Below are 27,485 nucleotides of genomic sequence, written 5' to 3'. Positions count from 1 at the left end.
ATAGGGGCTTTCCAGGTGTTCAGCGGTCTCTATAAATTGGCTAAGTTTTAGAAGATATGCTTAGTGCTTCCCATAATTTCAGTTAACTCAGTCATTCTGGATTTCTGACGGGGTTGAAGACCTATAGTCTCATAGCCAATCCTGGCCATTTACTTTGAGAGAAAAGATCTGAGTGGATGGTTTTCAGCTGACATTCATTCTAAAGCCAAGAAAAAAGCCAGGTTCAAAACTAAATGTTTTAGTTAGGAGAGATGACAGAGGTTCTGGTTAGTCAACAAAATGATGGACTGGGTATTAGGTTTATCTTGTACCTTACTGGTACAATTAGGAATAATTATGCTCTAATTGTATTTTGAGAGAAAAGTTTTATTTTAACAGGAAGGGTGATATGTAGGAGGAGCTAAGGGGCAAGGAGTACAGAGAGGAAAAGACGGAGTAAGAAGAGGAGAAGATGAAGGAGAGGAGAAGCTAGGTGATGAGAGAGAGAAAGAGAAGGGGGGGGCATGGAGGCAGATGTTCACGTGTCTCCACCAGTCAAAGATAGTTTATATATCTAGGTTGGGTATTGGGTTACACTTCTGATTGAGCATTACCAAACTTATAAAGCCTTTGATTAACATTTTTTAAAAAATTGTATAAAAGCAAAAAGGAAAAGGGGGCATGGGATAGGGGTTTTCTAGGGAGAGGAAATGGGGAAAGGGGATGGCATCTGAAATGTAAATAAAATATAACATTAAAAAAAAAGAAATCCAGAAATACCCAGCAGTAAGCATGTTGACCAACCTCCTCCTCCTCCTTCTTCCTTTTAGATCTATTTTATGTGTTACTTTGCTTGCATGTATATATGCACACCACATGAGTGCAGAACCCAAGAAGCCCACAAGATGGCATCAGATCCCCTGGAACTGTAGTTACTGGTCATTTTGAGCTGCTATGTGGATGCTGGGAATGAACCTGGTTCTCTGCTAGAGCAGCAAGTGCTTTTAACCACTTTTTTTTTTTTTTTTTTTTTTTTTTTTGAAACACATACCATGTACGCATACTTGAGAGGAGGGACAATGTACTCAAGATGTGAATTCTCCTGTATTTAAATACAATTGTATTTAATTTAAATACAATTATAACCGAACACACAGTCTGCTTATGGGACTTGTCAAGGTGATTATCAAATTCACACAAATAGCCAGGCCAGGGTAGAAACAGCCTGTAATTCACACTCATAAGTCTGTGCAGCAGGATTGGAGTTTAAGACCAGCATGGGCAACCCTGTGGGACTCGACTCAAAATGAAGACTTAAACACAAAGAGGCAGAATTGTGGCTCTTAATCAGGCTGGTTTCTTTCTTTTTCTCTTTTCAGGGATCAAATCTCCTCAGAGAAGATCTCTCTGGCACCTATGTACCCCAACCCTATCACAACACCTCACTCAGCCTCCATTTACAATAATGACTTAGTATCTAAAAGTACACAAGCCAAGCATGGAGGTACATACCTATAAAAACTAGCCCTCTGGAAGCTGAGGCAGGAAGATTACAAATTTGAGCCTGAACTCCATAAAGAAAGCCTGTCACCAAAAGAAGGCAGAGGAAGAGGAGGGGGAAGAGGAGAGGAAGAGGAAGAGGAGGAGAAAGAGGAGGGAGAAGAGGGGGAGGAGGAGGAGGAAGAAGAGAAGGGGAGGAGGAGAAAGAGGAGGAAGAAGAGGAGGAGGAAAAGAAGAGGAGGAGGAAGAGGAGGGGAGGATGAGGGGGAGGATGATGAAGAGGAGAGGAAGAGGAAGAAGAAGAAGAGGAGGAGGGGTAGGAGGAGGAGGAAGAGGAGGAGGAGGAGGAAGAAGAAGAAGAAGAGGAGGAGGAGGAGGAGGAGGAAGAGGAGGAGGAGGAGGAGGAGGAGGAGGAGGAGGAGGAGGAGGAGGAGGAGGAGGAGTGTGATGTCCATGTGACCGAGATGCAGAGATGGTCCGCTGGCTGAGGACCTGGGCTTTAACACATAATGAGCCTATATGGTGGGGACATTTCATATCTAAACCCTAACACTTTATTTCCCTTTTACAGGCTGGAATCTTCCCTCCCTAAGGCTTTTCTAAGAAAGCCTTATGGGATTACCAGATTGCGCCAGATCCTGGGGTCCTGGCCAGGCAATATATGATAGATGCCCTAAGAGATAACAATGACAGCCCCAATGAGCTGAGCACCAGTAACAACTCAGGCACAAGGCCAAACACTCCAACTGCTGTTATTCCCTCTGCCCAAGAGGAAGTGGAGGATTAAACAGCCCAGCCTCACTTTCCCTCTTGCCTTTCCCTCTCCAGGCACAGGCAACTTGGTCCAGCCCATTTGAGAGAGCTCACTCGAACCGAGCCTCCAGCAGGCCAAGGTGCCACCTTCACGTGGACTCAGTGGTCTTCTAGTCTCTTGATCTCAGGCCAGATTTCAGCCTGCACTTGGTAGACTTCCACTATTCCCTGGCTTCTCCCACCCTTGCTCTCTCATTTCGAAAGCATCTGGAGCTGTGACCTCATGCTGGAAGGTCAACCTACTGGGAACATGAGAGAGACTGGGTCTAATGTGGAGTCAACATCCAAGATACGGAAGGCAAGGTCTACCTCATAACTCCCAAGGTGCCCCTGAAGTGGCTCCTAAAGGCCTGTCTGCATCATGACCCCAGACACCCTAGCCCCTCTCTCTGGTGATTTCTTGACCTCTGACTTCTGGCCTGTGGAGTGAACATCCTCCTCACACTCTGACAGTAGTGATATGCTCCAATCTCTGGGCTTCCTGTATCACCTTGCCTTGGCCACTCCTACAGTTCTACCTAACTTGGTCACAGGAATTTGTACCCCACCAGCAGCACACTTGCTTCAGGTTGCCCCTGGCTTCCCAAAGCTAGGGTGTTTGTCTCCTTCTGATCCCTAAGCTGCTTCTTGTGCCAGTGAAGTCCCTCCATGGCTGTTCTAAGGACATACCTCCTAGGGCCACCTCTGAATCACACTCAACACACCCACATGTCTCCTTGCCTCCTGACCCTCTGCTCCAACCGTCCTCCAGTCACTTCCAGGGTGTCACCCAGGTGACTGTCCACACACAGGAATCAGACGAGGACTCTTCAGTGCCTGTGCAGCCCCACAAAAGGCTTCTGCCTCTTCCTTCCTCACTTGTCCCTTCTCTCTCACAAAAGGCTTCTGCCTCTTCCTTCCTCACTTGTCCTCTCTCTCTCTCTCTCTCTCTCTCTCTCTCTCTCTCTCTCTCTCTCCTCTCTCTTTCTCTCTCATCACTCATTCCTTAGTGTCCCAGGCTCATTTCTGCCCAGGGCAATTGCACTTGCTATGATGTCTGCCCAGAATCTTCCACCCTTCGCCCTCACCTGCCTTTCCCCACCTCTACTCACAACCAGGCCAACCCCTTTCCCCTTAGGGATCACTTTTCCTCAGAGAGGGTCTCCCCAACTTTTGTGCACCCTAACTCTACCATATCACTTCACTTAGCCGTTCTCATACTGCACTGGCCTTGGGTAGCTCTGAGTCATTTGGGGGCACCTTGGAGTTGCAAAAAAGTCATTACAGGACAAAGTACCACTCCTGAGTGTGACAATCAAGGTCTTCAAAGCAGTCCTTGACCCTCTACCTCAGCCCCCTGCTTACTGCTGCCTAGGTTGGTGATGGTCTGTGCTAGAAGCAACCTTCTCTTCCCTATCCACCTGGGGAATATCCATTCATCAGGCCTAAAGAAGCCCATTCAATATGACTTTCCAGCCCCTCTATCTGGCCAGTACCCACCTGCCTCTGGGCAGGCCAGGCAGCTCCTGCTTCTAGCCACACACACACACACACACACACACACTGCACCATGATATCCCTGCCATGTGACACACTTATGCCAACACCATCTTTGGAAGGTCTTGTGTCCAAGAATGGGCCTGGGTCACCTCAGGTCTTTAGTGGGCAGCACAGGGTCCAGCACTAACTAAAATATCACAGATTCTGCTTCTAGGAGGAGTGTTCAGGATCTCAGCACCCACCATAGTTCAAAGTTCACACCAGCCCATGATGCCTGTATGTGCAGTAAAGGGGCCACCCTTGTGCTTCAGCACACGTAGTGTGATGCGTTGTACCTTTCTGAATGAACTAAACTACCACTGGAACAGAATCAATCCCTGGGTGGAAGACTGGGCCACTGTCCATTGAGTGATGCCCATCTCCTCTTTGGCTTCCTCTGGGTTGGGTGGGCCTCCCTATTCCTCCCAAGGATGACTGAGGTCCCTCAGCTCCTGCTGAGCAGTTATGTCTCAGCCCTGGACCACTCTGCCATGGTCTTCAGAGACTCAATGCCCAGCCAGCCAGTATGATAGATCCAACCCGCACCTCTCACACCCCTGGGTAGCAGAGAGAGATTGATAGTGTGGAAAACTTGCCCTGCCACCTGCTGAAAGGGAAGCTGTGCAAATTTATTTTGCATAGATTTTGTTATCAGAAAGAAAAAAAAAAAAAACAGAAATAGATGCCCAGGGGCCCCAGGCCACTGAAAGACCCATGCTAGAGATGTCTTACAAGGCGTGGTCCCTATGCTTCAACAAGTCTAGCCAATGATGGCCACAACTCCCGTGCAACGTGCTCGTATCCCACAAGCATGACGTGGGGAAAGACAATGGCCACAGGAAGAGACAAAAACAGGAATAGATAAGGTAACAGGAGTAGAAAATCCCGTAATGAAAACAGGCCTAAGATTTAGAAAACATAGAGCAGGGAGCCCACCGCAGATCACAGATCGTAGACAGCACATGTTTCCACTCAGATTCGGAGACGGAAAGTAGTGTAGCAGGCACCAGGGGCCAGGGCTTAGTGCTCAACAGGACAGTTCTAGCTTGGGAAGATGAGAAGTCTCACTCCACTATGACTTCATTTAATGCTGTTGAGCTACAGACTCGATAGCTGTAAATTTCATGTTATTTTTGAAAAATGCATTACAGTACAATATAAAGAACTGTGATCTGACGCTTCCCTTGCCAGGAATGTAATATACTGACACACACACCCCCGGTGAACCCAGCCAGGAGTGTCCCAGAAGCATGATGTATTTGTGACAGCAAAGATTCCAGAAATACCTAACAATCCACGATGAAATAATGAAGCTGCTCCCAGCCAATAGCACGCAGGTGTTAAGGAGCCAGAGGCGTATGTGTGCTTGAAATGAAATCATTCCTGAAGGTATTTCAGGCAGAGCTCAGGAGCTATATAAACTGATATTTATCTTAAAGGATTACATGGATATACACCAGACTTCTGAGTGGAGACCTGATATCTAGCCACAGATGGTATCTTAGGGAGGAGCCCAGCCTTCTGTATACAGCAGACAGGTATTAGCCATTCCAGAGCAGAGATCCGGATCCTTTGATCAGAGAACAATGGATGTCCCAAACAATCCAGGCCAGACACCAAGACCCCTGGACAGTCCCCTTTCCCTGACATGAAAGCCCTGAAGAATTCTGGCTTTGAAAATGCTGCGGGGCATTTTGTCTCCTGGCAGGAGGGCAGCAGTAATGTTTGCTTTGTGGCCTCAACACAAAGCCCAGAGAATGACAAGGCATTGTAGGTCCCACCAGACTTCAGGGACACGAAGGCATTTACAGCAGAAGCCAGGGCCAGCCCTTCCGGGCCACCCAGGATCCCTGAGCATCTTTCTGAGGCCTGAAAAGTAAGCAAACCAGCAAGGGTCCTGGCCTCCTCTCTGCCTTCTGCCCCAGGTTCATGGGAGGGGGCAGAGGAGCCGCTGGGATGTGGGTCCATCTGAGCCCACCCAGCCTTGCTTCTCTATGTCTAGGTCTCCATTCCCTTGTTCTTTCCAGGTGTGTTAGCACACACATGCTATGAGCCTGCCTTCCCTTAGGTTCACTTAAACCTAGTCAGTCCTACTGTGTGCTGTGCTGAGCCTGCACTTGTGGCCCTATCCTAGGGCTCTCAGTAGAGGGTCCTGACACTGCTACTTTTACAGATGGCCAGACAGATGCCTGACCTATGGTATACCACACATACTCACAGGCAAATGAGAACAAAAAGGGTCAGCTACAAGGAAAGGTAGTTGTCGACACCATTCTCAGGAATGTGACTTAAGACCAAGAAGGTGGTAGTTATGGGGATGAGAGTGATGGGAACCCACCCTCTATGCACACACATGTAAACTTAGTGCATGTAAACTTTGGGGTACCATGGAAAAGCATTGAGAAGCATCAATCATTGCCACACACCCTCCAGTCAGCAGATCCCCACCTAAGTGTGCAGTAAATACTCAGGGACACCTCCCGCTTCCCAAAGACAGAGAGACATGCTGCCAGCAGCACAGCCCCCAACTGTCCATCAGCATCAGAGCAGATCAACAAGCTATGATTCACTCCCATGGCAGAAATGCTGAGACATTCCAGTTGCCATCGCAACGGGGGCTGCAATTAACTGCTCTATACAGGGACATGGATAGCACCCAAAGTGTTTCCTTCCTCCAAAAGAGTCAGGGGCAAGTCATTCCCATTCTACAAAATAAACTCAAGAATTGGCAAGGACACTGGCAAGTCAGAGCAATGACTTTAATGGGGCCAGGAGAGAGTAAGAGCTGACAAGCTAGAAGCAACACCTGGGAACACTGGTTTCTGTCTGCTGGGTGGAGCACAGGTGTTATCTCCTTGAGCTGTCCAGCGAGACCCAAAGCACTGCTGTCTGCAAATTAAGCCCTGATAGGAGATTTGGCAAAAGCTTGTTCCATTACACTACATCAAAAGACACTTGTGAGTGCTGTGTGTATTCAGGAGAGTTTCAGAAAAAGCAAACCCAAGGGACGTAACCACCAAGGTAAGCCAAACAATGGCTAATCACCCTTGATTAGATATTGCCTTTACAAAACAAGCTTTACAGCCCACCTGGGGAACAATTAGAGAAGGCAGAGCCTTATATGGCATTAGGGAATTAACTGGGTTAGACAGAGTATCTATTTTTTAGAATTTTAAGATACTGAGCCAAGACTGGAGATGTTTCCAGCGTGCACGTGTCTAAAGGCTGGTCTTCCTATCCACCGACTATGCAGCTGTGGACACAACTAACTCAGTGTAGGAGAATATTTCTAAAAGACCTGTATCTGTGTTGAGCAAAGGTGCACAGACATTCTTTGCTTGTTCCTCCAGACAGTGCAGGATAGCAGCTATTAACACATCGTATTCACCCTGTCTCTTAATAATCAGTGATCTCCAGGTGTTTGAAGTAGGATTCACACTGGTTTAGTGCATGGGTTTCATGTAAGAGACACAAGCATCCTCCAACTTAGGTACCCAAGATAGAGAGGGGGTGTTCCTGGAATCAATTCCCCGAGTACTACTGAGACAGTCTACTGATTAGTGGCTCTCTCTCTCTCTCTCTCTCTCTCTCTCTCTCTCTCTCTCTCTCTTTCTCTCTCTCACTCTCTCCTGTCTCAGTCAGGGTTTCTATTGCTGCAATGAAGCACTGTGACCAAAAGCAAGTTGGGGAGGAAAGGATTTATTCAGCTTACACTTCCACATCACTGTTCATCATCAAAGGAAGTCAGGACAGGAATTCAAACATGCTGGAGGCAGCAGCTGATGCAGAGGCCATGGAGGAGTGCTGCTTGATTTTCCATGGCTTGCTCAGCCTGTTTTCTTGTAGAACTCAGGACCACCAGTCCAAGGATGGCAACACTCACAATGGGCCAGGCCCTCCCCCAAAATAACTAAAAAGAAAAAACCCTACAGCCAGATCTTATGCAGGCGTTTCCTCCAACTGAGACTCCCTCCTCTCTAATGACTCTAGCTTGTGTCAAGTTGACATAAACTTAGAAAGGATGGTGACTCTGTGCATGTGTGTGTGCATGTGCGTGTGTGTGCATGTGCATGTGTGTGTGCATGTGTGTGTGCATGTGTGTGTTGGGTGATGCTGTCTTCTATGTATGACAACACTATTGCTACCTTGAAATCAAAGCTGCAGTGATTGTGCATGCAGTACATTCTGAAGGGTGGGCCTCCTAGCATTCCTTTGTGGAAGTGAAGCATGAGCCTTGCCCATTCCCCAAGGATGTACCAGCAGTTAGCAATTGCTGCTGGGACACACACCCTGTTAAGTTGTTCATGTTCTTATAACTCCTAACATTGCCCAGGCCAGGGGCTAGAGGAGAGGCCACAGCCTGCCAGCTATGCACCAGCCCTGCCCTGCCTAATGCTGCCAGTGCCCTATAACAGTTACAGAGCCTCCATCTGGACAATAGGGACACATTTGCTTGCACAGTATAGCTGGACACTCAGAAAGATGGCATACAGGGCTAGAAAATACCAGGGCAAAAGGCCAAGTGGTTAGTCAGCACATTTCTCTGCTTCATTGGCCTTGGGACCTTGGACAGTTCCCTTCACCTCCCTAGGTCTCGGTCACCCACTTATAAAATGGGTATAAAGATAGCAAACCTCTGAGGATGCCTCTTAAAATGATCTATACATAGCTACCATTCAAGCTGGTACCTGAGACATAATCTACCCACCTGCTCTTGCTAATGGAACCTCACAGCCAGGCAACACTGTAGGTAGACAGGATTGGAGGCTGGACATCTACACACAGTTGGCAAATCAATGTCAGGGGAAGACAGTGTGAGAGACAGGCAGGGAGGAGCACTCAGCTGGAAGGTGGAGCACAGAATAAGAAGGGGCAGGCAGGGAGGAACACTCAGCTGTACATCTGGAGGCAGCTGGAATGACAAACAGATGGGTAGGGCAGGAAGTTTTCAGCTAAACACAACCCCAGCAGGCCTGGCCCTTAGCTCTGTAGCCAGAGGAACAGGCTTCTGACCAGCAGAAACAGACACAGATCTGTTCAAACAAAAGTACAAATCCATCCTCCTTGTACTCCCAGAGCATAGCAACCCCGCTGCAGAGAAGGCAAGGAACACACTACACAGCTGTGGGCAGCCACTCTGAGCTGGCCATTGCATCAGTAGATCTAACAGGACTTCCTACATCTCCAGATACAGAACTGAGGCTCAAAGTGAGTCCCTTGCCTGAGGTCACACAGCCAGGAGGAGCAGGGGCTTGAATCCACTCTCTGAGAGTTAAACTGGGCTCTTTCCCAGTGTAATGCAGCACCAAGCTGGAAAGCATTGTGTGGTCATGGGGGTGAAGGCCCTGCAGAGTTTAATCAACGCTGCCTTCCGAAGGCAGATGAAGGAGGCAGTGAGGCCACTATAAACCCCTTTTACAGGGCAGCCAAGTGATTTACCTGAAGGTTATACAGTTGAGAAAGAGAGAGCTGAGTCATCCAAGCTAGGGAGACTCTCAGCAGGACCAGAGGACCAAAGCACTTGTAGGGATCAAGAGGAAAATGCTTTTGTTGTGGGGAGCAAATACAATAAGGGCCCCTGAAGCCCCTGCCACAGGGCTGAGGGCTGACACTCAGGTATAGGAAAAGTCTTCGCCCAATCTCCCAACACTGCTCATCCCTCAGCGTCTGCTGAGGACTTTGAAGTACCTTCCATCCGGTCATTGGGCCTGGCCAGTTCCTGACAGGGCTGGCTAAGGAGAGCATCAAAAACAACCATGTTGCTGGTACTGAGTCTGCACACAAGGATCTCCTTGCACTCCTCAGCTGTGGGTTAGGATAGACTGGAGCAAACCGACCAAACATGAGAAACCACAGAGCACAGACGAGTCAATTTGGGTAAAGACAAGGCAACAGGGAGCAGGAACAAGTCAACAGAGCAGAAACAAGAGCACAGTGGAGAGACGAGACAATGGGGATCAGAAACAAGAACAAGCAGAGCAGAAACAAGACCATGTAAAGTGGAGATGAGACCAGGTGGGGCAGGCAGAGAGGACATCTGTGAAGAATACCAGAAGAACCAGCAGTGGTATGGCTTGGGAAAGTGGCAGAGAGATGACCCTATAGCCCTGAGGGTGGCATGTTGCCTGGAAATCCTGGTAGAGAGGTTTCTGAGTATTCTAGACCATCTGGAGTCCACACTTCCAATGGGCAAATGGGAGTGTGAGTAGCAGCCAGAGGCTGTGAATGCTGGGGCAGGACATGGTGTCTCTAGCATGATGGGAATATTCTGGAATTAGATTTAAATGACTTTTGCATTTCTGGAAAAATATTAAAAGCCACCAAACTATGCACCCAAATGCAAGGGACTTTATGGCTATAAATATGTTCTCAGTAAATCTGGTTTTAAAGAAAGACATTATAGAAACAGAAAATCTAGAGAAACATGGTCCTAGTGGAGTAACAGCTCTGGGCGACATCATGGGGACATCCCACTTATGGAAATGACAGAAACTCTAGAGAAACCTTGATTCCCGTGGTCTTGATTCCTCAGGCATTGTTGGGTACATCTGTGCTGGGTAGTGTGTACTGTCAACCTGACATAACCTAGAGTCACTTGGAAAGATGGAGTTTTAGCTGATCAGACTGGCCCGAGGCCATGTCTGAGAGAGACTGTCTTGATTGATGATGATGTGAAGGACTCAGCCCACTGTGGGCTACACCATCCGTAGGCAGGTGGGTCTGGACTACATAAGAAAGCTGTGTCTGAGTTTGAGTCAACAGACAGTGTTCCCTTGTGGTTTCTGCATACGTTCCTGCCCTGGCTTCCCTCAGTGACGTACTGTGACCTGGAAGTATAAACCAAGTAAATGCTTCCTTCCCCAAGGTGTTTTTTGATCTTGGTGTTTACCACAGAAAGCAAATAGGATAATACCTATAATCCCAGAACTTGGGAAACTGAAACAGGAGAATGGCAAAGTTTAGAGCCGGACCAGATTACAGAGTAAAAGTTTGTTTCAATACAAAAAAAAAAAAAAATTAAAGAAACCTTCCAAAGGCCCATCCTTGCCTTCAGACCCTCACCGTAGGGACAACTATAAAATGTAACCAGTGGTTATGGTACTAGAGCCTAGGAAATCTAGATGAGCTAGCCACCTGTGAGTCCGCCATGGGATCTAGAGCCCACTCTTCTCACAGGGAGGCAGAATCTATCTGCCACCATCTCTGCTATGATCTCCAGAAAAGCTCCCTGACCTGAGACGACAGTTTGCTATGCTAGAGATGGCATATCCTCGTGGTGGCTTCCCGAGCTGTCTCTTCCTGCTTCAAACATGGTCTCAGAGTAACAGGCCAGAGTCCAGCCGCCAACCACCAACAGCAACACCAGACCTGAGGTGGAGGCTCAGCAGTAACCAGTCTGTCTGGTGGGAAGGACAGCTTCTCCTTGCCTGCTCAAGGGCTGGCCCGTGGTATGTGGGCCCAGGATGATCATACCTGCCTAACAGTCCACAGCGTCAAGCAGAGTGGATCTGCTAACATCCTGAATGTCTCACTTCCAGTATCTGCAATCCACGGTGATCACAAGGATTTTTGCTACAGAAGCTGACAGGTAGACCAATGAGGGCAAGGATGGCAGGTCAGCAAACCAAAGGCAGGGCACCAGGATCACACTGCTCAGTCATCCCTCAGGATTCTAAGGGCAGTGGACCCAAGAAACTTCTGCAGAGCCCCCAAATACCAAATGCTCCAGCCCCATACACGAGCCTGCCTGGCCTCTACACGGCCGTTGTACACTTTAAATCATCTTTAGACTACAGTCACATATAACTATGCAGAGTGAACAGCTGTCACACTGTTGTTTGGGGCATAAGGACCAAACTATATGGTCCATACGGTTCCAATTCTTTTCTCAAATGTCTTGCATCCAGAGCTGGTGGAAGGCACCCTGAGGTCCTCCCTGTCTCCAAATCTCAGACAGGAAGCTCAGCACACTCGCTGCAGCTGACGGGCTACAGTCAGGGCCTTGCTGAGGACAGGAGAGGCTGCAGAAGCTGGAGATGCCATGGACATCTCAGCATGCACACACGTCCCAGCAGCCCTGGTGCTTCCAATGCCTAGGCCCTGTGAGCTGGCAGTAGGGAGAACAGAGATTAGCAGAGCCCCAAGTTTCCCTTCCCCCACAATTCTTCCTCATATAAGCCACAGGATCTCCTCTTAACAAAATTTCACTTCAATTGGCTGCAGAGGCTTTATATAGACACTCCCCATACCTGGAGCTCCAGTTTCACAGCACCCCCACCCCACCCCAGTAGCCACACTAACACAGGCACTCTCTCCTCCAGAAAGCCTCCCTATCCACAGAAGAAGTCAGAGCCCCCCCCCCCATGGGCACAGGGCACTGCCACCTCATCCCCAGCCTCCCCTCACTGAAGCCTTCACACTGGTGACCGATGAGCCTGGGACAGCAACCTGGTCACCCAGAGCTCCCGCAGGGCAGAGATGTGGATTTCACTAGGCAATTTGTATTCAGCATCTTAGAAGCTGGGTCACTGGACAAAGAGCAACGCAGGCGTCAAGATGACCCTGATTCTGCTATTTCCTATCACCGTGTCCTCAGGCCAGAAGGCAGAGCTCTCTGGAACCCTCTGGGCTTTGGTGGGGATGAAAAGGCTTAATAATCACTGAGAGAAGCTGGCATCTGAATTTGAGCACCAGTGTACAGACACCTGCCCTGCAGAGTGAGGCCCCCCAAGGAAGGAACTCCTTCCTGTCTGGCTTTCTGACAGCCTCTTCAAGGTCAGGGTCACCTCCTACTGTTTCTGTGGCTCCCTCTGCTATACCAGCACATCAGAGACAGCACCCTCCCAAAGTCTCTTGAATGACAGCAGAAACAGACGTCAGAGCCCTTCTCCATGGCTCAGAGAGGCAAGCATGTGGCTTCCATTTAGGCCACATCTGGACATGCTCAGGTCCAGGACAGCCCAGCTGAGGCAGTGGGGATCCCTGGTACAATTCTGACTCCCAGGCAGGCTCCCCGCCCCAGATGGGCCTGGACAATGGATGAAAACCACCTTCTCCAGGCCCCAGGGCTGCCATGGCAACTGGGCTGGGGTCATTTCCGGCCTGCCTCTCAGTAAGCCCAGAGGGTCGTGTAGGGCAAAACTGTCTCTCCAGCCCCTCCCCCACCCATGGCCCCCAAACTCAAGTCCTAGAGCAGTCTGAAGACCCTAAGTTCCAGACTCCACTTTCCTCAAAAGCTTGGCAGACCATCAAGAGCCCCACCCGAGTAAGGCCTGCTGTCACCCACCCTCACCAGCTGCATGCCCAGCTGGCTGCACCTTTATCTGTTTAATGAACTCTACCCTGCTAGGCCCCTAAGGGAATGGCCTTGTTCTCTAGCTCAGCCCCGGCATAGCCAGGGCCCCACAAACGCCTGATTAAGGAGAGAGCTGTAACTGAAGAGCAGACGGGAATAAAATCACTACCGTATCTCATAATCCTCAGTGAGCACTCAGTTCATGCCAACCACAGCCACAAATGAGCTCACTGCAGCCTCAAGGCAGCCTCAAAGCAGGGCGTCTACACTGTCTGCAGATGGAGAAACTGAGGTATAAAGGGCCGAGCCGTTTGCCCGTGGTCATGGAGTCAGCACATGAAGTGGTAACCATGGCGAGCTCAACCAAAGGCTAAGCGAGAGGACAGTGGCTGGGAACCCTCTCCAGCCTGGCCCTGCTCACTATAGTCTTCCCGGCCTTTGCATGAGCTGGGTGCTTGTTAGGATGGCCCATCAGTTGATGGAGGTATTCCAGGCCTAGCTTCCACCAGCCTTCACCAACACCATAGCCCAAACACATCTGAGAAAGACAGGCACAAAGATTCACAAGGTATGCAAGGCTGGCCCCAGGTCCCACAGGGCCACTGGCAACAAGCAGCTAGGGAAGCCAGGGCTGTTTCTATTCTGGAAACACAGAGGCTGCAGGTCCATGGCACTAAGCATGCACACGCACATGTGATCTCTCCTCTCCTCTCCTCTCCTCTCCTCTCCTCTCCTCTCCTCTCCTCTCCTCTCCTCTCCTCTCCTCTCCGTTAGAGCTTCCCTGCTCCCTGCACTTCCAGGCTCAGAGCTGGGTGGAGAACAACTGGGGCTCCCAGTCAGTCACAGGCCTCCCATTTATAGCCATGCCTCTCCAGCAGGCTGCAGGCAGGGAGTTGCAGGAAGGAAAGCAGGCTGGAAGCAGAGGTACTGGTGGTATGAGGACCCCAGGAGCCACCTGGTGTGAAGAAGAATAAGGAAGAGGGGAGGTAGACATGGTCTCCCACCAGCTCCATCCATCCTCCAGCATTTATAGAGTACCAACTACGTGTGAGTGGTGCTGGGGCCCCCAGGCTCAGCACAAAGTCTGGCTTGTGTGATGCAAAATACCAGAAAGCAATAACCAAGGACCCAAGTAATTCTGTCTATAATGTAAGCTGTGACTGAGAGAGATCAAAGCTGCAGGAAGGAAGGAGGGTCACAGAGGTGACCTGGCACAGAGCAAAGCACCAAGTCATCCAGACATCTGCAAGAGCATCTCAGGCAAAAGCTGTAGCAAATGCAAAGGCCCCTGGGTCAGAGGCTGCCCAGCCAAGAACCCAGTGGCCTGGGCTGACTGTGGGAGCATGAGGGGCCAGGAGAGGAGGTGAGGAGGCCACTGGGTGGATGAGAAGGACATATAGTCACCACAAGGACCTTAGCTTCTACTTTGTATAAGGTGTGAGCCACTGTAGTAGCAATGAGAAGAGAGGACTGATGTGTTAACCAGACTCCTGCTAGAAGAAGCAGCAGAGTTAGAGCCACGACACAACATGCCCCCTTTGCCACCAGCCCACAGTGGGGCCTCTGTAGGAGGGCCTTCATAGGCAGTTGACTATTTAGATCTGCAGAGCCCTGTGATTACTGCTAAGACACTGTTGGACTCTGGTAGGCAGGACTGGGCTCTACTCTAACGAAGAAAACCTGTGCCTTCAGCCAGAGCCCACCATGGGCCCTGTACCTCCTAGAGCAAGGAGCTCTCTGTGCCCCTCTGTCTCAGATCTATGAGAAAGCAGTTGCTGAGACCTCCCCTGGCCCATGCCACTCTGTTTTAGGCCTGCAAGAGAGCAGCCACGGGAACCTCCACCAACTCATAACACTTTGTCCTAGCCCTGAGAGATAGCAGTTGCAAAGAGCCCAAAAGATAGTCAGTGACAGGCCCTGCAGTTACACAGGAAAAGGTCTTACCATCAGGATCACCTCTGGGGATAGAATGTACTGAGTTGGGGTCTGTGTCTTCTTCTGCCCGGGATCGAGGTAGCAACTTCGGATGCTGAGGTATTTCTTCAGGCATCTCTTGGGAGGGTGAGACCTGGGCTCGGTCAGGTGGCAGTGTAGATAGAGTGGGGCGACTGCTGGACTTCACTGGGTCCTCTGAAGAGCTGTCAGTGGCCAGAGATGGACCAAGACCAGCCAGGCCTGACCTAGGAAGAGGTGCAGCACCCTCCTGCATGACACTACGAGAAGTGGCCTGGGCATCAGGAATAAGGTTTTCCTCAGGTCCTGCCTTGGCTTCAGCCTCCTTCTCCTGGACAGGGAGACCAGGTCTGGCTGGGGATGTTGTAGGCAAGCTGTCCAGCCTTCCAGGACTACCAGCTACTGGTGCCTCAGTGGCCAGTATCTCCTCCACTTCTTCCTCCTCTTCCTCTTCAGTGTCCAATGTCACTCTCCTGGCTTTAGCCTGCACGGGTGCTGGGGGACCCAGGGCAGTAGCTGCCGTGGGTCTGGGGAGGGCAACTGGCCATGGGGTTACTCGGATGGAGGATGGTGGCAGATTCCCACCTCCCAGAGCAGCTGGGGGGCCCTCTGCACCTTCCTGGACCTCATTCACAATGGCCACAGTAGCTTCTGCCTCAGCCACCTCCTGGTCATAGCTGTAGGGGTCTTCATACTGCCTCTCGGAGTCACCCTCCTCAGCATCTGAGAAGTTTCCGTGGCAACCAGGAAGCTGGTAGCAAATGAGCTCGCCACCAGCGTCAGGACAGTGGCAGGCCCGGCAAGATGAGAGGTGGACGGTGTGGCCGGCAGCATACTTACGGCCACTGTGGACACAGCCCACCTGGCCACACTGCGGGCAGCTGTCAGATACTACCACCGCCTCAATGCAGTTGGGTGGTAGCTCGGGGCACAGCATGAACTGGCAGCTGATCTTGCCACCACCCGGTGGGCAGGAGCATTCAGTGCTGCCAAAGTCCACAAAGTAGGACTGGCCGGCTGGTACACGGCCATCCACAAACCCTCCCTGCACACAGTCATAGTACTGGTAGCCTTCACAGGCACAGCCCTGCTGCACACAGGTAGCACAGCAGGCTCCTGGCTCCAACGCCTCCTCGATGCAGTTCTCCAGCAGGGGACACTCGGCACCTGTGCAGTCCTGCCACGGGACGGCCATGCTTGGGCTCGGAGTCAGAGCTGTGACCAGAGCCAATGCCAGCCACACTCCTGCAGATCCCTGGAGCAGCATCATGTCTCAAGAGGCCCTGGAAGGATAGAGACAAAGCCTGTCACACCAAGGACACAGAAGAGAGATGAGGTGCATGCCCCAGCATGTCTACACACAGCATGCAGCCGCCTCTACCTCTAGGCATGCCCTCCTAACCCACACTCATGCTCTTTCACACACACACACACACACAGAGAGAGAGAGAGAGAGAGAGAGAGAGAGAGAGAGAGAGAGAGAGATACAGGGAAGACACAGGAACAGGAGCATGTGTCACTCAGGTGCTGAAGCAATGTGGCTTCACATCTGTGTGCTCAAGGTGACTTGAGCCTTCTGAGTCATCTAGCCCAGTCTCACACACAGGTAAAGCTAAGCGAGTACACACGAGTGTACGGTCACTCAGTCTATTGCTGTGTCCTCCCTCTGCCCAGTCACCCAGATATACCCATGGGTTATCCTGCACACACTCCCAAGCCCATGTCTGCATACAGCAGCCAGAACAGTTTTCCTCCTCTAGACACCTGACTGCTAGTTAGTCATGGGGTGACATGGGGGTGGGGGGTGCTGGGTAGGAACAGACCCCCTGCAGGGTGGCACAGACATCCAACCTTGTGTATACTGTACCCCCAGCCCTCAGAATCCAAAGCTCAAGATCATCTATCTCATGAGACCCTGGGACTTCAAGGTCAACCTGGGATGCTCCTGCCACCTCCTTGTAGCGTCTCACTGTCTCTGTTCTGTCCACTGCCAAGGCCACAGCTCTCACTATTCTGCTGCTCCATGCAACACCTCCCACCTGTCCTGCCTGGTGCCCAGCTTATCCCTCTCCCCCTGTCATGCCTCCCTGTCTCCCTGGGACACCAGAATGGTCTAGGAGCCACTTCCATGCATACGGACTGTCTGGCTTCCAGGAGCCTCTCACTCCACGTTCTCCTCAAATCCCTCCACAACCACTCAAATGCCATCTTTCCACCAATCCTCCCTCCTGCAAAAGTTACAGGTCCCCACAGGCAGCGAGTGACCCGGTGTCAGGGCAGCCCCTGGACAGCACAATCCCCTGAAGTCACAAATGGGGACTTTCACACCATCAGTTCCTTCTGAGGGTACCTGTTTGATGTGTGTGTGTGTGTGTGTGTGTGTGTGTACGCACGTGCATGCATGCATGCACGCACACACAGGTATGTATGTGTATATGCATGTGTACACATCTGCACATGCGTACAAATATTCTGGGGGGACACCTGAGTGCACACATGTATATGTGTAAGTGTGCCTATTGCACATGTGTGTGATTACAAAGAACAACCTCAGATTTTATCCTCAGAAATGCTGTCTACCTCCTTTGAGACAGGGTCACTCACTGGCCGGGAGCTTGACAATTAGGTTAGCCTAGCTGGCCACTGAGCCCCAGGGCTCCTCCCGTCTGGCTCTAGAGAGCTGCAGTCACAGGGACATGACACTGAGCCCAGGTCCTGGTGCCTGTCTTACTAACTGGGCAAGCCCAGCCCTGTATTTTTAATCTTTCAAAAAATGCAACGAAGTATAGTCCCTGAACCTCAATATTTATCCTATTTTATAAGGGAAGATACCTTTGTTCTAGAGACAGATCTCACAGTGTATTCACAGCTGTCCTTGAACCCAAGAGAATCTTCCTTCCTCTGCCTCCCAAGTACTGGGGTAGTAACAGGTTTGTACCACTCCATGCTACTCTCACTTCAAACATTAAGAAGATGCTAACTTCTTGAGGGTCCGAGGTGAGAAAGAGGAGCAGAAAGAGCACTGAGCTTTCCAAAGAATGGATGTGCTTGAGTTGCTCAGCTCTCTCTGAAACCAGCCGGGGTAAGTATGGTCTGTCCGCATGGCCTGAGCCCTGAAGGCAGCAGCAATGGAATAATGGCAAGTTGGTCAGTATCAGCTGAAGGCACCAGGAATCTGTGCTAGGAATGTCCAGGGGCTGAGAGTTTGTCAATTAGATGGGCCACCTGGCTGACCTCCCGTGGGGCAAGTGGACCGTGCCACCAGACAGAAGAACTGGTAAGCTTGAGTAGGCTCAAACCCCAGGGAATCTCAGAATTGAGAACAGCAGGTGTAGAGCCAGCTCCCTGCCAAACTACCTGATCTGCAACATGTAACCATGACACCCCACTGAAAAGACCATGACAATCGGTAATGTAGCATAAAAACCGGGAGTTCTCCATGCTGTTGAGGTATCTAGATAGGCCCTGAGCCTTCCTGGGCACTCCTCTCCACAAAAGATATTTAATCCCTGGTTCACCCTTAGTAAGAATTATGCATTTACATCCTCCATCAAATAAAAAGATTTGCATGAGCAAGGACCATCTCCTTCATCAAGGACCGCAGTGGGGGTGGGGCTGCATTGGAAAAAGCCATGCCTAAATCTCCTGGAGAAGGGCTTCTCTCTCTCTCTCTCTCTCTCTCTCTCTCTCTCTCTCTCTCTCTCTCTCTTCCACCACTCGGAATCAAACCAGATTCTGCCTATATCTCAGCAATCCCCTTCTTGCCTGGCGGTAGAACCCCTGAGGGGAAGCTCAGACTACAGACGCCTCCCCTTCCAGTCTCCAACTCCCAGCGGTACCTCAGCAGCATCTGGGCACACAGGAAACTATGAACCATAGCATCCAACTCAAGACTGCTGTTTCTCACCTGGGAAAATACTGACTGGGACCCCTCTTACAGACTGTGTTCTGCCTCCACTGAGTGGCTTGCTGGTGACACTTGGGCACCCCACCAGCAAGGCAGACACACAGCCTAGCAACCTCCCAGAGTTGATGGCCCTGAGGGTAGATGGTAGGTGCCCACCTGTGCTTTAAAACAGTAAATAAAGAGAGAAACTGGGAGGAGTCGGGAAGCCTGGTAACTCAGGGAGCCGGGGAAGGTTTCTGAAGGTTTCAGGAGGTGGCATCTGACTGAGGCTGGTTGGCTTGCTGGAGGCAAAGTGCTTCAGGTTCTGAACAGCAAGTGCACAGGCTCGAGGCAGGAGCAGAGGAGGCAGATGAGGAACTTGGATAGGGAGGAGCAGCCTTGAGGGGCCTGGCGACAGGTGAGCAAGAGAGAGAGAGAGAGAGAGAGAGAGACAAAAGCAGGCCAGATTTCTGCTGATGAGGGACAAGTGGGATACCAGCAGCCCAGGTTCCTGACAAAGACTGTGTGCAGTCCCCAACAACCCCCTTATCATCTGAGAAAACATCCCTGGATCCTCAGGGGGGTGCCTGAAATCTCAAACATCTCCATGTTTGTTGTGACTACGTGTTGTGACTTTAAATGGAAGCACTTTTAGCAGCAAGCATCCTTCCTCCTTTTTTGCAAACCTTACCCCTTTCCTGTCAACAAGCACTTCATCCCTTTTTGGCATATCAATTACCATTGTCAGCTCTCCTGTCAGCACTTCTGTGCTTTGGGGCTATGATTAAGTGGCATGGGACCACTTAAAGACAAGATCCATCACAGCTATTAAGTGACTAGCGAGAAGGTAGTGAACACAGTGTGGATCCACTGGACAGAGTGGCTCAGGTCCCAGGCAGGAGGGCACTAGATGTCATCACTTGTCCCAGAATTCACACCATTTCAAACCTGTGATATTCACTGCTGAGATTTTCTACTTGATATTTTAGACCATGGTTGGCTGCAGATAATTTAGTTGTGGGAGTTGAAACTGTCAACAAGAGAGTATTCTGCATGTGACTTGAGTTACACAGTAAGATGAGTCCTTTGCTTCTCCAATTCTGACAACTTCTGACTCTGACAAGAAGAGGCCTGCTAGAACTAGGAAATAAAATCCCAGGACATGCAGTCATGCCAAGATTTCAGAATAGCAATGAACACTAGTTTAGGGTAAGTATGCCCCTGCAATATTTAGGACATGTTCATTTGCTGTGTATCTGAAATCCTGTTTTAACTAGTGGCCTGCACTAGATGGGCAGCTCTGGATGAAAACTTCAGCCTGGTGCTGTATGCCTTAAAACTTCTCAAGCATTTGGAGGGAATCTCCCTTAAATGACAGGCAGCTACAGAAAACCCTGGGGCTTGCAAACAGCTGGGCTGACAGCTGGGAAATAAACATGCAAGCCCTTTTGGTTGGTTACTCAGAACAAGCCCTGGCCAGGGGGCCACCCTAAGGCTGCCAGACCCATCCTCACATCCAGGCAGGGGACAGCAAGCCAGCAGCCAGCCCATTGAGTGCAGTTCCACCCACGGGACCTTGTATTATGACACCAAACTGTCCACACTGCCACAGCTGCTCTGAACGAACTCAGCCTCACCGGCTCTCTGTGAGATCTGAGAGCTTCCAGTCTTGACTCCACAAAGACTTAGGCTTCTCCTCTGTTTGTGATATAGTCTGCCATGTAGCTCTGGATAGCCTGAAACTCGCTGTATAGGCCATGATGGCCTTAAACTTCAGGGTAATTATTCCTCTCCTTTGCCTTCTTTACCCGCTAGGCAGTGGCCACTGTGTCCAGCCTCTAATCACCCTCAATGTATCCGTCTCTTCAGATCCAACCAACAGCCTACAGTTCCCCAAGACCCTCAATGTTAAGAAATGTGTCCTAAGTCCCCGTTGGTCTCAAGTCTGGAATATGGATGTGTACGCAATACATGCCTCAGCAGGTCATAGCTCCTGGGAAACCAGGGTCCCAGCCGCAGTGCAGCACCATGGATCCTGCAGGGTAGAGGGTCCAGAGCTCAGCCCTCATACTACCAAAGGCAAGGGACAGCTATGCCAAGATGAGGAGACACCTGCCATCCAAGAGCAAGCAGCTGGAGAAAGTACAGGTGTGAGTCATTAGTGACCAACATTTGACAACAGGTGAAGGGAACTGGAGCCATGCAGAGCCGTATCTAGCACACACATAGACACATAAAGAGACAAAAGCAAACACATGCCCTGCACAGACCCACACATACAAAAACATACAAAGACACATAGAACACATACATACAGCCAGAAACACAGTCAGACACAGACACACAGAAAGAGAGAGAAATGCACACAGAGACACACACAGACATACAAATGCACACACAGAAACACACACATACACACAGACCCACACATACAAAGACACACAGAACACACACACACACATGCACACATACAGTTAGACACACAATCAGACACACAGAGAGATGCACACAGAGACATACAAATGCACACACACATATACACGCAAAAGCACTGATTAAAAGCAATTTTAGCTTGGTTCTAAAATTGTCCAGAACCTACTTGAAATGCATAGATAATCCTGGGTTCGCCTAAGGTCCAGAAAGATAAGACCGTGTCTTTTAAAACTAATCCCAAATGCCCACACTCACCACTGCATGCTGCCCACTGGCAGAGAGGCCAGGAAAGACAACCCACTTATCCTGACACTGGAGACTACCAGCCTCAGCAAGGACGTTCTGGCACAGATGCCCCTTGAGGACATGATGTCCAGTAATAAGCTAGCCAAAATGGACACCCACTAAAGAGTCCACTTACAAAGCTACACAGAGCAATTGGACTCAGACGGAACGCAGACTGGCGAGTGCCAGGACACATGGAGGGAGCTGGTATTGAATGGCCAGAGTTTCTGTTCAGGATTAAAGAGTCTAGAGACAGAGATGGTGAGGGCTGAGCAACACTGCAGCTGCTCTTAATGATGCTGACCCACACACTCAAAAAGGATAAAAATAGTGTGTATATTTTCCCAAAACAAACAAACAAACCAACGTGCACGCGCGCGCGCGCGCGCACACACACACACACACACACACACACACTCACTCCAAAGCCAAAAGCTCAAAGAGAGTGACTAAGTCACAGAGAGGGGACAGGGAAGACCTGACAGGAAGCAACCACTGCTCCTGAAGCATGACTTTAGTAGTAAGCTTCCTGGCAGGCAGTGCCGAAAGGGAAATTAGAGGGTGACCTGGCAGTCCTCGTCTGATAAGAGGAAGTCATTAGTTCACTGAGAAAACAAGCTTATTCTTGGCACGGGCCATTAGTCGGGAGCTTCGAGGTTAATCAGGTTCATACAGTGCCAGACCCCAGGCTGCGAGGGCCTGGGCATGCTTATCTCATTGAACTGCATTCGCTGAGGAGACCCACAATCAGACCTGAATGACAACAGGAGCCCAAGTCCTTCAGTTCAGCAAGCACGTCTCCACCTCACCCCCAACAGCCCTGTGCCAGATGCCAAGCTGGGACAGTGAAGATCAACAGAGTTCCTCCCTCTGAGCCATAACTGTCATCCCAGCACTTTGGAAACTGTGACACAAGATCATGATTTCAAGGCCAGCCTGGGCTACATAGTTGGACTACTACCAACAATAACAACCAGAAAGCAAACAGATAGATAGATAGATAGATAGATAGATAGATAGATAGATAGATGGAGGGAGGGAGGGAGAGAGGGAGAGAGGGGGAGGGAAAGGAAGAGAGAGGAAGAGGGGAAGAGGGGGAGGAGAAAAGGAAGAGGGAGAGAGGGAGAGGGAGAAAGGGAGACTGATTCTGACTTTTATGGAACCAATAACCTAATGTAGAGAAAAAGCAGGAAAGAAATCAGGAAGACAATTGGAGATTGTGACAGAGAACTAGACACACTCTCGGTAAAAGAGGACAGAGGGGGCTGAGGAGGTGACCTTTCAACTGAGACTCAGCCCCCTCCCAAAATGTACAGCCATCCAAAGGTCTGGGGGATGGCAATGGGCAGAAGAAATGCATGTGCAAAGGCCCTGGGGCATGAATCAGTTTGACTCCCTGTGGGTGGCTGCAAGAGAGACAGCAGGAAATGGGAAATAGGCAGCAAGAAAGTAGGTGGTCAGGGACAAGGGAAAAGTGGTGCATATGAGGAGCTCGGCAGAGCACGGGGCTCATGCTCTTCTACATAAGGACACTGGGTAGCAGCATGCTTGGAATTCAAAGAGAAGCTGCACACATCCCCTTCCAAGGTCTGAGGACAATCCCAGTCCTAGAAAGCAGGAAATCTAGAAAAACCCAGTCTGCCAAGTGGGCATGTCCAGCCTCCAGCCTGCAGCCTGGATGGTTCCAGCAGATCTGTGAATGTAGCCCACTGTGGAGAGCTTTTGGGGCTGCTTGGCAGGAATCTGACATTGGCCAGGGACAAGGAAATGGGCTTTAGGCAAGAATCTGACATTGGAGCCATGACAGGGAAGTAAGTTCAGGCAGTAATCTAAGTCTTAGGCTAGAGCAAAGAAGTAGGCTTCAGGCATAAATGACTGTGGGCTAGGACAGGGAAGTAGGCTCAGATATGTTTGTCATCCTGATGAGCCCTTAGAAACAGTGATCATGAGAGTGATCACAGGAGTGATCACAAGGGACTTTGCTTATTGCCTTGTTTGTTCCTTGACTATTTGTATCTATTGTATTGTTGGTTCCTCAACCTAGAACTGACCTAAAGGTTTGCATGTAATTAAAATGGTTTAAAAGAAAAGTGGGGGAAAAAATAAACCTGCCTCAGCCTTCAGCCTCAGAACTGGCTGGGGTCATGCTGCAATTTTGTCTAATCGTCTTTTTTCTTTTTAATCCTCACTCTTGCAATGGAGAACCTGTTGACTGACTGAGTTGGCTTGGTCAGCCCACACAACTGTAGGCAACAATGGCAAAAGGCTGGACACCCCTATTTATAGGATGCCATACCTCCCTGTCACCAAGTCTCCTGGAAGAAGGGCCCACAGAGCCACAGTGCCTTCCAGGGACAGACTCTTGATTCATGAAGGTGGTGCCACCCAAGGGTCTGCTCTCCTGCTGTACCCCAGTGCTGAAGCACGCTCTGTACGTGTGCTTTTCCTCTGTAAAAATGCTTTACAAAAGAAAAAAACAAGTCGTTCAGAAAAAGGCAACAAAAGAGGTCAGGGAGCTGGGGAATGGACAGATGTGGAAAGGATGTGAAGCCACATACGGCTGCCAACTGTCGTCAAGTCTGCCTTCTATCTGGAACTCTACTTCCTTTCTTTCCTGTGACCCAGAGTCACAACACAGGATGGTGTGATTGGTCACAGACCAAGGATGCTTGGAAGGAATCAGCAGGGACTCAGGGAAGAGTCTGGGGTCCTCTGGGGCACAGAACTGGAGCAAAGGGGTGGGCCAGGAAGTAATGTGGACGCTGATGATGGTGAGTGAAAGGTTATAGGACAACGAACCCCCAATACTCTGGGAAGAGAAGGAGGGAAATGCCAGGTCCAAATGCATGGATTGAGTCATGCCCCAGCCTCAGGCATGGTGGAGCATGCGTATGGTCCAAGCTACTTGAGAGGCGGAAGAAATGCTGGAGCACAGGTGTTTGGGGCCAGCCTGGTCTACATAATAATAAATTAAATCTTAAAAAAAAAAAAAGAAAAGAAAAAGAAAAGGACAAAAATTGAATAAGCTTGCTTGGCCCCATGTGAGATTCAGGGTGCCAGGCAGCTCCTCACCCTCTCTCCAGCCCCTGGGCTTTCCTTCAAAGGGGTGAGCTCATGAGAAAGTTGGAAAAACAAACTCTCAATAGAGCAGCCAGGCTTCACCCTCCCTTCCCACTCCTCCCTAAGAAAGAAAAGAATAAAATTCTGCCAAGTGTCGGGTGAGGGCTGACCCTTGGATTCATAGGTATGAACTGCTAATCTCATAACCAGGACAAGCAGGTGAAAAATTACACAGCTTAACGCCCAGCACTCTTCATTAACCTTCGAGAAAAGAAAATGTTGCTTTTGGCTCGGGGGTGCTCCATCCGTGCCTTCCCCTGTTACTAAAGCCTACAAAGGGGAAGCAGTCCCAGGGTGGAGCAGTGAGAAGAGCTTGCCTGAGCCAAGACTGATCTCAGCATTCCTACCTGGGGCTCCATCCAGCCTACAACTGTGCACCCTTGACCTTCCTCTAGCTAGCTCCGGGTCTGCCTGGCTGGCTGCCTCCGCTGATCCCGCTCAGTGCCCTCTTAAACACTGAAGCTCTATGGGACACAAAGAATGGATGTGACTACCCAGCACACCCCTCTGTAAGTACAGCCCCTAGATTACCCTCTGGGGCTCACTGCATGCAACTCAGCACGTCTCACTTCCCATGCAACAGTGCTCAGTGGTGGTCACCAAGTCAGTCAGAGCTTACAGGACCCAGCTCAGGGGAGACAGTGGAGAACAACCTGTGTCTATTGCCCTGTATGAGGCATCAAGAATCCCTAAAATCATCCTGTCCCCAGAAGGAAACTGAGAACACTGGAACCAGTTCAGATGGAAGGAAAGAAGAAAGGAGGGGAGAGAGAGAGAGAGAGAGAGAGAGAGAGAGAGAGAGAGAGAGAGAGAGGACAACAGCTGCCTGGCACCTGCACTAGCTACACCTAAAGTTAATTGAAAAGCCAAACCTTGCAATGATCTAACTCCAACGGGGTTGTCACTAGCTCACAAGTCTTAATAGACATACAGGCTTATTCTGTGGAGACAGTGACTTACTTGTGCCTGGCCTCCCAGTTGAAATGAAAAAGTCCAAAAATCACTCTCCAAGCCATCCATCTCTCCCAAGCTGCCTCCCTCTGGAGCCCTTCAAAGAACCAATTCCTAAGAAACCAAAAGATTCTTCCTGGTTCCTCAGCCCTCCTCTTATCATTATCCCAACCTGAGATGCTTCTCCTCTGAAGTTGCAGCCCCTAGTCCTATCCCATGCTTACAGACAAGCCCAAAGGGTTAGGAAGTGGCTAAAGGGGGAGTTAGTAGATAGTAGTGGGTGGATGGATGATAGATGGATGGATGGATGGATGGATGGATGGATGGATGCATGGATGGATGCATGGATGGATGGATGGATGGATGGATGGATGGATGGGTGCATGAATGGATAGATGGGAAAGTGGATGAGAGGCTAGGGAGGTGGGTAGATGGATGAATGCATAAGTTGATGAACAAGAGAATATATAGGTATAGGTAGTAGGCAGGTGAATTGGGTGTGTGTTGGGTATGTGGATATATGGGAGGGTTACCGGGGAGATGGTAAATGGGTGAGTAGATGAGTGGACAGGTAGATAGTGGATGGGTGGGCCGACAGATGGTTTGGTGGGGAGTTGAGTGTGTCAGTGAATAGGTGAGTGGCTAGTTAGCTGAGAGGATCAAAAGAAGAATAGATGGATGAAAAGGTGAGTTAATAGATGGACACATGAGCTTGTCCCCAAAAATGTGGATAAGAAAATGGATACTCGTGAGCACAGGGAGCTGGGCAGGCAGGCGGCCAATGAATGGAGGACAGACGGATGGGAAGGTAGATTCATGGGTGGCGGTTGAGTGGATGAGGACATGGAGGATGGAGATGGGTGGTGGCCGGGTACATCAGCAAGCAATGAATGGAGTTATAGGCCGGTGGACAGTGGCTGTATGCATGAGGGTGAAGAGTCAAGCTTGCCCATCCCATCCATGTTACAGACCAAGCAAAGTCCTGAGTCATATAGTTCTTTACTTCCCCAACACAGCCCGAGGCTCCACCACTGGCCAGCACCTCAGACAGCTCCCTGCCCTAGGGACCAGCACTGGTACTCAGGCCCTGGAATCAGGCAGGCCCTGTTGAGGTCCCAGCACAGTGAGCTCCCCTGCTGTGTGTCTGCAAGTGAGAGGCTGAGGCTTTCTGAGCTCAGCCTCTAGCACGGTGCAGGGGAACACCACCATCCTCACGGGAGCCCGAGAATGAAATGGAAAGCCTTTTGACAGAGGCCAGCATGAGACAGCACAGACAGGGCCCCTCAAAATTTCCACCCTATTAAAAGATTGTTTTAAAAATTGCTCCAGGCCTTGAAAATGGAATGTGCCTCCCCCCCTCCCATTATAAAACCAGGAAAATCCTGAAATCTAAAGCAGACACAGACAGTACAAGAGAAGACCTCACTGCCCACTCCACTAAATGCATCAGACGCCAGAAGCCACACAAGGCTGGAAGTCAGCATGGCTCTCCATACTGCCAGGCAAGAGCTGAAAAAAAAATTCTACACAAACATCTCTAGATGCTGAAATAAGAGCAATAAAACCCAACACTGTGGAATTCAAGCCTCTGAGAAGAGCCAGACCATCTCTTCCTAGAGAATGAGATGGCTTTTCAAGGATGGGGTTGGAGCCAACAGGGCTGTCGATGACATAGACCCATAGTCTCTCACAGCCCAGGCTGCAGAGCCAGAGGCCTCCCTCACCCACAAATTGCAGGTCCAGCAAGAGCCC

At 50.1% G+C, this 27,485-nt stretch overlaps 1 protein-coding gene across 5 annotated transcripts in view; it reads right to left on the bottom strand.

Moving 5' to 3' along the window:
• Fbln2 (fibulin 2) overlaps positions 1–27,485 on the bottom strand; it is a 79,280-nt gene that overhangs the window by 23,490 nt on the left and 28,305 nt on the right. For all 5 annotated transcript variants that reach the window (XM_076940118.1, XM_034511541.2, XM_034511542.2 and 2 more), the window contains exon 2: positions 15,050–16,341. In XM_076940118.1, coding sequence (XP_076796233.1) covers positions 15,050–16,328 — 1,279 coding nt within the window. In that variant the 5' untranslated portion in view covers positions 16,329–16,341. The remainder of the gene's footprint in view (positions 1–15,049; positions 16,342–27,485) is intronic.

This window comes from Arvicanthis niloticus, chromosome 9 (genome assembly GCF_011762505.2).
Source record: "Arvicanthis niloticus isolate mArvNil1 chromosome 9, mArvNil1.pat.X, whole genome shotgun sequence".
Taxonomy (NCBI): Eukaryota; Metazoa; Chordata; class Mammalia; order Rodentia; family Muridae; genus Arvicanthis; species Arvicanthis niloticus.
Note: the sequence above shows the minus strand (reverse complement) of the source record. Positions and strands in the feature narration are given on the sequence as shown.